The sequence below is a fragment of the Momordica charantia genome (assembly GCF_013281855.1).
Source record: "Momordica charantia cultivar OHB3-1 chromosome 2 unlocalized genomic scaffold, Mcharantia_2.0 BLBB01000002.1, whole genome shotgun sequence".
NCBI classification, from domain to species: Eukaryota; Viridiplantae; Streptophyta; class Magnoliopsida; order Cucurbitales; family Cucurbitaceae; genus Momordica; species Momordica charantia.
Genome location: NW_028275160.1, coordinates 8273359 through 8284339, shown reverse-complemented (window position 1 = coordinate 8284339; position 10981 = coordinate 8273359). Strand labels below are relative to the sequence as shown.

The following is a 10981-nucleotide window of genomic DNA, read 5'->3' as shown; positions in this document are numbered from 1 at the left end:
CCCTACAATTAGGCCAATTTTGACTATAAACTTTAATTTTATCAATTTAAACCTTGAAAAATTGAATAATCAATGCAAAACTAAATTAAAATTTTGTTTGTTCAACCAACTATTTCAGTCGAATCAACGTCCAAACCTAATCACCAAATACTTCAAACTAACCAACAAAATGCCTGAATCTAACTAATTAAAACCAAAGCCAACATATTAGAACAAACCCTTCCAAAGTAGTCTCATCCAATATTATCTATTTAAAATTACGAATTAAATTGAACTTTTATCTTTTTCTCTATTTTTTTAATAATAAATATAAATACATTATCTGTTATAAATAATTTAATAAGATCTTCGAGAGTTCATAAATCCAAATATTCACTTTATAGTATCGTGAAATTCTAAATATAAATATGTTACGACTACATAGTTATGTTACATCTACCTATTTAGGTGAGATTAGAGCTTCAAATTCCAACATAAGTATACAATATTCAAAAAAATAAAATTCTAAAATTTTGGAGAATAAAAATATATTTATTTTGAAGAGAAATTACAATGGGAGATTGGATAAGAACCAAAAGCCCTAACAAGTCCCCACCTGTTTAATTCGAATCCCATTATTGAGTCTATAAGATGGAATTGGTGCGTTGTTAAGCAATCAAATCGACCACCATGTTGAAACCGTTCCTGTTTTTTGACTCGATTTCTACATCCGGTCTCAGGTAAATTATTATTATTTTTATTGCTTACCATAAAAGGCCGAGAGGCTTATTGATGAACAAGATTACTTTTCTGATTTGCGCAGGAAAGGAATAATTGCATAGCATATGATGCCGATGTTTATAAATGGAAAATGAATGTGTAGGTCAATGTTTGCGAGCGTATAAATTCTTTGCTGGGGATTGAAATCTTTTGAAATGGTAAAACCGAAAGCCATCGACTGTCCAACCATATGTTATCGCCCAATAGAACCCTCAGACCGGGAAGTTTTGGAGCAAATCCACGGCAACTTGTTCCCTATCAGGTATGTAAATTCGATTGAGGGCAGGCTTCGTTACGGTTTTGAGATGTGATTTTGAAATTGACACAACGAGTATGGATTTCTCAGGTATGAGTCAGAGTTTTTTCAGAATGTTGTCAATGGACGCGACATTGTGTCGTGGGCGGCGGTTGCTCATAGTAGACCAGATGGCAGAAGTGATGAGCTTATTGGGTTTGTGACTGCTCGAACTGTTATGGCAAAAGACAGTGAGGTGGGTTTTCCTTATGCTTTGTAGATTTATAGTTCATAGTGTTTATACTGATTTTCATATAAACATTTGACTTTCCGGCTTTTATGTGGCATTGCGGTATCACCTACCATAGGTCTTATGTTCAAGTCATTTGGGTGATCGGTGAGCTTAATACCAAAAATCTTTAATGTCTCTTGGGTCCGAATGCATCCCGTTACAGGGGTAAAAAGCTAAAAGAGCTATCCATTTCGGGTTATCAAAAATTTTTCCATGGTCAAATTTGGAAGTTTTCTTGGAAAAAAATTGTAGTTAATGTAGAAGTTCATGTTGGCATTAGATATTCGATATTATGTAGTTAATGTAGTAGTTTATAGAGTAAGTATCAGAATTAGACAATTAGTACTTCAATTTCTAGATTTTTCAATGTTTTACATTTTTGTATGCTCAATGGTTAGTCTAAATATTCCTTTTTATACAAAATAAAAAGTGTAAGCTGTTATAGTTCAGACCTTTGAGCATTTGGATGTATAAACCTGATGTATGAAACTAATAGATTCGGATATCATTGTTTTTTTTAAAGTTATCATAATCCAGGAAAAAATTTCAAGGTCACATGAAATCCATCATGCTGCTTGTTGTTGGAAAATAACATTTTCATGCCATGTTCCTTGACCTTGCTTTTTCAAGCTGAAAATGTTCCTCCACGTTTGATCTTGCGGAATTACTAGGCTTGGTTTAAGATCTCCTAATCTTCAATAGTACTAGTGAGGGGATTTTTTTAGTCCAATTTCGAATCTTGGGTGGCTTGTGGCTTATATGGGGGGCTTGTGGAACCTAATAACAAGAATTATAGTCGGTGCTTTCAAGGCGAACTCGACCAATTCCTATGGCAACGGGCGAGGGGAGGTGCATTAGGTGCACTTTGTGATTGTTCTTCAGGAGCACTTTCACTCGAGCAATCGTTGTGCTTTTTTGTTGCATTTTTAGTTGCCCCTTTATTGATTAAAGAATCCCTTTTTGTCCTTTTCCATTCATTATCTCTTGGATTTATGTGGCATCAAACTTATTTGATCAAATACGAACTGAGTTATGTCCAATTATTTATTTCATTGATATGCTATCGTGTTATTTCTATTATTTACAATCCGTGATTATGTGTCTGTATAAATTATATGCACCACTCTTTACTCAGATGTATTTTGTATATGTACCTCTTGCCTCCAAGCAAAGAAAGAAGATTTGCCTGCGTTTAGAAAACATAAATTACTGAGTTAACTCCTCCGTTTGGACAGTATTCTAATCTTCCGGAACTTCGAGAAGATTTGCAGGATCTTCCAAAAAATTTATGACCACCTTCAGTGGACATCTGATATCAAATTGAGTTTGTCCTAGCTTTGTACTTCCCAGTTTACCTAACGTTTGATGAGCCCCTAAGAATATTGAACTGTTCATGGTCATTGGTCAGGTTCAAGAACTAACTGATAAGGGATATTTAGTAAAATAGCTCAGTTTCTTTCCTACAGGAAGACCTTTGTTGTTGTTTATATTATAAACCTTTCATGAAAGGAACATTTAGATTGCATCGTCTTTTTAACATTGTAAATTTAGATCATACTGTTAAGTTATTTGGATATAGCTGGAAGTGTTTGTGGAAGGAGTTTGGGTGAACTAAACATTTGGCGACATCCAAAACGAAAAACCTTGCTTTCCTCTCCAAATGTGGAGGGAGATTATAATCAATATTTATGACCTAAATCAGCTAGGCTGGTCTCTTAACCGGCTGCATCTTGGTTGCTCTTGATGCCCTTGGTTTTATATAGCCAAATGTAGAAGGTTCTGGGAAGAATGTATTTCTTTCAAGTTGGCAATGGCAGTAGGGCGAGATTTTGGGAGGACTTGGCTTTTTTCCCACCTTCAAGCATTGGGTTCCCTAAACTTTATACCATTTCTTTGTCCAAAGAAAGAATAATTACAGACTGGAAGGGGGATGATCTTGATTGGAAATTGAGTTTAAGATATATGCTTGGAGTTGACTGGGACTTTGAATAGTGGTTGGCCTCTAACTACTAAGCTTATAATAGATATCATTCCTACACAATGTGAGGACCTTTTGGTGTGGTCTATAGAGCCCCTGGGTATGTTTTCCACCAAATTAGATGACGGTTGTCTCGATGCTGCCAATACAGAGCTTGAAAGGTTCACTTCTAAATCTTGATTTGGAAAGGAAAAATTCCAAAAAGTCAAGTTCTCGTAGCCCATAGCCTACCAAAAGCCTCAAAGCTCAGGTTAAGCTACCCCCATCTTGCTCTTCCCCTCAAGTACGCTGAAATTTTGTAGATCCCTTAATTCATTAATTGTCATTATGCTTCCTCCACTCTGGTCCTCTACTTTCCATATAGATATCAACATGGTGCTCCTAGAGGTCTTATCAGATTGGTAGTTTAGGGGAAAGTCGAAAGTCCTTTGGGAAAATGCTACTAGTGCTCTTCTTTGGTTCCTAGGGGTAGAGAAAAATAACAAAAAATTTAAGGATCAGCATGGAGATTTTTGTTTTTTCTGGGAGATTGTACGATATATTGCTTCCTGTTGAACAATTTTGGATAAGGTTTTCTAAGAAAGTTGGCTAAAGCAGGCACCAAGAGCTAAGAAGGGGGCTGCTTGAAGAAATTTAACTCTTATTAATCTTGATTGGGGTCCTTTTTTGTAATCTCCTGGCTTAGGGTTTGGGATGGATATGTCTTGTCTCTTTACCCTCTTTTGTACCCTTGGATTGTTAATTGAAATCTATTATTTCTTACCGGGGAAAAAAGATGTCTACAATTGAGCAGTAAAAGCTCAATATGAGTAGCTTAGTGAAAAAAGATGTCTACAGAACAAAGGAGGTGTAAGATATTTATTGTTGATGACAATATAAAGGTATTTATAATGCAGCCGCGCGGTGAGCATAGAGCGAACTATTCTTTCGCCTTTTACTAAAAAAAAAAATATAAAGGTATTTAGAGCAAGAGTTTGTATCCTTATATTGTCATATATATATATATATTTTTTCCAATTGATGTAGTTCACGTGCAGGACTCTTTGAATCAAATTAATATCTGACCTCAGGAGAAGTAAACTTATTTTTTTAATTTTTTGCACGTGGGGTCATTTAACACTTTTCAGTAAATCAGTGAAAGGTGTATATTTTAAAAAATAAAGAGATCTAAAGTCTTCATGATTGAAGAGACAATTAAAGAAGAGATTTACAATTCTCAGCGTTCCTTCCTTGTACAAATTGCCATAAAGACCTTTGAAAATCTGAAACATTGTACATCAACAATGAGGAAGACAAACTTTAAGTGCAAGTGATTAGGACTTCAAATTCATTGGTACGAAGCATGGTTGGTGGGCTTTGAGAAGTCCACAACTTTGAGAACATACTTTGGCTGCAAGAGTACTGACATATTTGTTTGAAGTTTGGTCTTTCATCCTTTTCTGTGAAGTTTAATAGAGTTCCTGGATTGGTTAAAAGAATGTTGAGAAGTTCTTTAAGCATGTGGCAGGTTATATTAGTGGCCTGGAAGCTCAGGTGGTTAAGCACACATAAAACGTTACAAAATGTGAATATTGCTATTTGATCACTGGCACCAGGTGAATTTTGAATAATTCTTATAAAACGATGGTTGAAGTTATCCTTAACTGGTTCTAAGTACTTCCAAGCGACCGTCAGGCTTTAAAGTGGATCAATGTCAAGAAACTCTATGTTGAATGTGTAATTGGTGGGTGGATACTTCGTACAATTGACTTAACTCTAATCTCTCAACAATGTCTTTTCTGCTACTTTTGCAGCTGAGATCGTTTCTCTTGGATGTTTTAAACTGGGTATCTCTAATTAGTACAACTTAAATGCTTGTAGATATCTGATTTGCTTCGGCATGATTCATTAACCACGGATCAAACTCTAGTATACATTCTTACACTGGGAGTAGTGGAAACCTACAGAAACCTTGGGATAGGTACGAGTTTGTTAGAACTATCTCTGATTTTGTAATACTGATGTCATGTCTTCAAATCATCAGCAATTTGATGCATTGAATCGTGTTGCAGCTAGTTCACTTGTTCAAAAGGTAATTAAATATGCCTCAAGCATCCCAACTTGCCGAGCAGCTTATTTGCACGTAATTTCATACAATAGTCCTGCAATCAAATTCTACAAGAAAATGTCATTCAAGTGCCTACAAAGACTGCCTGGCTTTTACTTTATCAATGGCCAGCATTATGATTCATACTTGTTCATTTACTATGTAAATGGCGGTCGATCTCCATGCTCCCTATTGTAAGTATCAAATATCAATTACATTTAAACTCATAAGGCTTGTATTACTTGTCAGTTTACATGATCCCATTCCTTCTGAAAATGACACCCTCCTTAACGTGGGACCTATAGTCCCCTTTTGCCTCTTAGTAACCAAAACCTCATCAAGAACTGTTGGCTCTTAACAAAAGACCTGAAAAATGCTAGATTTAGTCAGTTCATTGTATTTGAATCTGATAACCGCGAAGCCCGCATAGTATAGATATATTGTAAACTGGTTTAAGCATACATTGGTTCTTTAATTATTGGTTTGTTTTGTGTACATGCAGAGAGGTTGTGACTTTCATGGTGAGTTATTTAAGGGATGGTATCAAGTCTGTGGCCTCGAGGCTGAGGAAGAATGAAAAAAGGAAGATATCAAAATGGCCGAAATGTAAAGAATCACATAGCCTTATATCCATGGCGCAGAGCAAGAGAAATGTGGCGGTTGAGAGCAGTGGATATGAATGTGTTTGATTGGATGATTCTGATGTTAAAAAAACTGAGAAGGAAACCGCTCGAAAAAAGATTGACCACACTGTATACTTACTCTTCCTTCTACTCTAGTCTTTATAATTTATTGTAGTTTAAACCGTATATAATATGATGTGATATTCTGTCCTTAATGTAATAAGCTATGGTGGTGTTTAATGAAAGTGAGGCCTTTGTATTGTTAATAGTTAATTCCTTCAAGTCTTCTGCTGGGTTGTTGACCCCTTTGTTATTGTTTAAGTTTACATTGCTCAAAGAATGCCTTCTTGAATCATTTAAAGATTTAACAGGCCATGTTTACGTCGAGGGATGTCTTTTTTACAGTATTTTTATAGTGTTTACCAAATTTTATGAATGAAATCAAACAGCAGGACCCACTTCAAACTTTGTACCTCTAAGAAGGTGTTATCTTATTTTTTCTCCTATCATCTCATTAATTTCATTTTCATTCCCTATTCTGTGGGTTTTAATAACTTGTTTCCAGAGCCTTTTTTAATTAATTGTTTTATATTTTTATTATTATATTTTTCATTTATACTACTAATAATTTTTCTTCTAATAAAAATTTATATGAGTTGATGCAATTTTATTATAAAATATAATAAAATTATTTTTAATTTGTTAATTTTACTTTATTGTTATTAATTAATATAAATAGACTTTTTAAAATAGAATTAATTATTATTAAATATTATAATAATGAAATTTAATAGTATTTTATATTAAATGATATTCGTTCAAATAAAAGTATTTTAGTTGAATTAATTTTATTTTAATTATTCATTATTTATTAATATTAAATAAATTGCTGTAATAAAAATATTTTCTATCAACAATATAATAATAAAATAAATTAAAATTTATTATTATTGTAATTGAAAAAAGAGAACAATAATGTATTTGTAATTAGCTAGAAAGAAGAGAGTGATACACTAATAATGATTATACATTCGATCCGATTTTAGAAAATCTTAGTAATGTTATGGGAAGACAAAACTAGACCCGACAAGCGAGCTACGTCACAAGGTCTCGGCCGACCAGGTCTCAGCTTGACCATATCCGACTACTAGAAGGTCCTCCGCACTCAAAGGTTCATCGGTCTGCGCCCTCGAAACTCTCGCCGGTAGGGATGGGACGCTCGAGTTCGAGGCCGACCTGCCGAGGAAGGAGTTTGCCGCACCCATTGAGGAGCTCGAGCTTGTTCCTCTGCTCAGTCCCGAGAAGCAGGTAAGCATAGGAACCAAGCTTGGGGCCACCGACAGAGAGGAGCTAATCCACTTCCTCAGATCCAACTCGGACGTCTTTGCGTGGTCCCATGAGGACATGCCTGGCATTGACCCGCGAATTATGACGCATCGCCTCAGCATAAATCCATCATTCCGACCTGTGAAACAAAAGAGAAGACCTATAAACAAGGAGAGGAGTGATGTAATTGTTGAGGAAGTTAGCAAACTTTTGAAGGCTGAATACATAAGAGAAATTTCGTATCCCGAGTGGCTCTCCAATGTTGTATTAGTTAAAAAATCTAACGGCAAGTGGAGAATGTGCGTAGATTTTACGAACTTAAATAAGGCATGCCCAAAAGATTGCTTCCCACTACCGAGGATTGATCAGCTCGTGGACGCCACAGCCGGGCACGAACTGCTCACCTTCATGGACGCCTACTCTGGGACCAACCAAATCAAGATGCATGTCCCAGATCAAGGTCATACCGCTTTCATAACAGACCAAGGTCTGTACTGCTACAAGGTCATGCCCTTCGGGTTAAAGAATGCAGGAGCGACCTACCAGAGAATGGTGAACAAAATGTTCGCCAAGCAGATCGGCCGGAATATGGAAGTGTATGTGGACGACATGCTTCTCAAGAGCAAGAAGTCTAAGTCGCATCTCTCCGATCTGACCGAAGCCTTCGAGGTTCTGAGGGCATATCAAATGAAGCTCAACCCCGCTAAATGTGCCTTTGGAGTCTCTTCGGGAAAATTCCTTGGCTTCATGGTGAACAACCGGGGAATCGAGGCCAACCCCGAAAAGATTAAAGCCGTGATCGAGATGGAGGCACCTAAGACGCTGAAGCAGCTTCAGTGCCTCAATGGCAGGATTGCGGCCCTGAACCGGTTTGTTTCAAGATCGACAGATAAGTGCCTTCCTTTCTTCAAAGTCCTACGAAAGAAAAGGCCGTTTGAATGGACAGCGGAGTGCGAACAAGCATTTCAGCAATTGAAGAGCTACCTCTGTTCGGCACCTTTGCTCGCCAAGCCCATGCCGGGGGACAAGCTCCAATTGTACTTAGCAGTGTCTGACATGCCGTCAGCTTGGCCCTAATCAGGCAAGAGGAAGCGCGGCAAAACCCGGTCTACTACACAAGCAAGGCTATGACCGAAGCCGAGACTAGATACCCTCAGATGGAGAAGTTGGCTCTCGCTTTAGTCACCTCGGCCCGACGGCTTAGACCATACTTCCAAGCCCATACGGTGGTGGTGCTCACTAACTTGCCCTAAAAAGCATCTTCCATAAGCCAGAAGCTTCTGGACGCCTAATGAAGTGGGCAATGGAGCTAAGTGAGTACGACATCCAGTTCGAACCCAGAACTGCGTTGAAAGGACAAGCAACGGCAGATTTCATAGCCGAGCTCACACCACCTTCCGAGCTGAGCGAGTCCGACCTACCGTGGACAGTCTATGTCGACGGATCCTCCAATGAGAAGGGGTGCGGAGCCGGGGTCCTCTTGCTCGGACCAGGAGGCGAGCGATTTGAGTATGCCTTGCGGTTCGGCTTCCGGACTTCTAACAACGAGGCTAAGTATGAAGCATTTATTGCCGGCCTGCGAATCGCTAGAGCATTGGGGGCCTCTTGTGTTAAGGTCTTCAGTGACTCCCAGCTGGTTGTGAGCCAGATCAAGGAAGAGTACCAAGCCAAAGACTCCCGAATGGAGAAGTATTTGGGCAAGGTCAGATCGTACCTCGCCCAGTTTCGAACTTACGAAGTAAGCCAGGTTCCGGGAGCAGAAAATTCTAATGCGGACGCCTTGGCCAAGTTAGCATCGGCGTACGAGACCGACCTGGCCAGGTCGGTCCCCGTCGAGATCTTAGATAATCCCTCGATCTCAGAGCCAGATCTGATGGAGATCGGCGCTCCAGAATCCTCATGGATGGACCCGATTGCGGACTTCATTAGGGGCAACTCACCACAAGACCCCAAGGAGCGCAGAAAGTTGGCAAGGCGAGCAGCTCGGTTCGTGGTCCGAGGTGGAGCATTGTACCGACGCGGCTTTTCCCTGCCCCTATTGAGATGCCTAACCCCTGAAGAGGGCCTGTACGTCCTCAGAGAGATCCACGAAGGAGTGTGCGACAATCACTCAGGCGCCCGGTCGCTGTCAGCCAAAGTGATCCGACAAGGATACTATTGGCCGACCCTTAGCCAGGACGCCAAGAAGTTCGTTAGAACTTGCGACAATTGCCAACGCTACGGAACCATAATCCACCAACCTCCCGAGCTGCTCACCCCCATCTCGGCCCCGTGGCCATTCGCGCAGTGGGAGGTAGATATCATTGGTCTTTTCCCTTTGGGCAAGGGCCAGACCAAGTTCGCTGTGGTTGCTGTGGATTACTTCACCAAGTGGGCCGAGGCCGAGGCGCTCTCCCACATAACGGAATCCAGAGTCACGTCCTTCGTATGGACAAATATCATATGTGGCTTTGGTATACCGCAGGCCATTGTGACAGACAATGGGAAGCAGTTTGACAACGCCAAGTTCAAAGACTTTTGCAGCAAGCTTGGCATAAGTCACCTTAGCTCGTCCCCCGCACATCCGCAAGCAAACGGGCAGGTGGAGGCAGTCAACAAGATCATCAAGCGAGGCATCAAACTTAGACTGGACTCCAAGAAAGGCAGGTGGGCCGAGGAGCTACCAGAGGTTCTATGGTCGTACCGGACCACCCAAAGAGAATCGACGGGTGAGACCCCGTTCTCCCTGGCCTTCGGCTCCGAAGCTGTAGTCCCGGTTGAGATCGGCATGCCATCTGACAGAGTAGAGTATTACGAGCCTACGGCAAATGAGGAAGAGCTGCTCCTCAACCTCGACTTGTTGGAAGAAAGAAGAGCAATGGCCCAGCTACGCCTGACGGAATATCAGGGCAGAATGGCCAGACATTAAATGCCTGCGTTCGACCTCGGGCCTTTCAGGTCGGACATCTGGTCTTAAGGAGGGTCCAAACACATGTGGGTGCCCTTGATCCGGCCTGGGAGGGCCCATTTGAGGTCAAGGGCATAGTCCGACCTGGGACGTACGTATTGGCCGATCTGCAAGGAGACGTCCTCGCGCACCCGTGGAACGCGGAGCACCTGAAGCGTTATTATCCTTGAAATGCCGGAAGGGTTTTCAATGGATCTGTAAACACTGTTTCAAAAGAATTATGATCGGAATAAATGTGATGATTTAATTTCATGATTCCGGGTTCGACCAGAAATTAAATGGGGGCCACGGACTCCCGCACGGTCGCATTCCAGCAGTCGGTTCAAATTCAATCCTCTAAAGCCTAAGGGTACGAGGTGCGATGCCAAAACCGCTGATGAACTTAAAATTCAAACCTACCTTCAAGGTAAAGGGACGATGTGAAAAGTTCAAAATGGTCAAGCCTTCGAACTTGGGGGTACGAGGAGCGATGTGAAGAATAGCTACGGACTTAGGATTTTAGCCTTTTAACGTTTTCAAGTTAAGGGTGCGATGTTAAAAATCCAGAGTTGGTGCAATGCGTTGAATGCTAGACAGAGATTCAAATTCAAACTTTTAAATTATTTTAATTAAAGGCGCGACCTCAAAAGTAAGAGGTGCGAGGTGACAGTTCAAAGAAAAAGCAAAGAAAAGATGCTGCCGACAACGAAGTAGAAACAAATGGGAGCCTCTTTATTGAATGGAGAGCAAAGCCAA

General features: G+C 40.2%; 1 protein-coding gene across 1 annotated transcript; it reads left to right on the top strand.

Moving 5' to 3' along the window:
* The first annotated feature begins 563 nt into the window (after positions 1-563).
* On the top strand, positions 564-6246 carry LOC111017225 (Acyl-CoA N-acyltransferases (NAT) superfamily protein). The gene is made up of 6 exons (XM_022292912.2): positions 564-719; positions 803-1021; positions 1106-1250; positions 5125-5224; positions 5316-5544; positions 5853-6246. Exons 2-6 carry the CDS (start codon positions 915-917, stop codon positions 6037-6039), a joined length of 768 nt encoding a protein of 255 aa, XP_022148604.1. The 5' UTR covers positions 564-719; positions 803-914; the 3' UTR covers positions 6040-6246.
* The last annotated feature ends 4735 nt before the right edge of the window (positions 6247-10981 follow it).

What these genes read in the sequence shown, in the direction of transcription:
- LOC111017225 (XM_022292912.2), top strand. Translation starts at nt 915, where the DNA reads ATGGTAAAACCGAAAGCCATCGACTGTCCAACCATATGTTATCGCCCA. An exon ending in TTATGGCAAAAGACAGTGAG is followed by an intron (nt 1,251 to 5,124) that starts GTGGGTTTTCCT and finishes AAATGCTTGTAG; the next exon opens with ATATCTGATTTGCTTCGGCA. An exon ending in CGATCTCCATGCTCCCTATT is followed by an intron (nt 5,545 to 5,852) that starts GTAAGTATCAAA and finishes GTGTACATGCAG; the next exon opens with AGAGGTTGTGACTTTCATGG.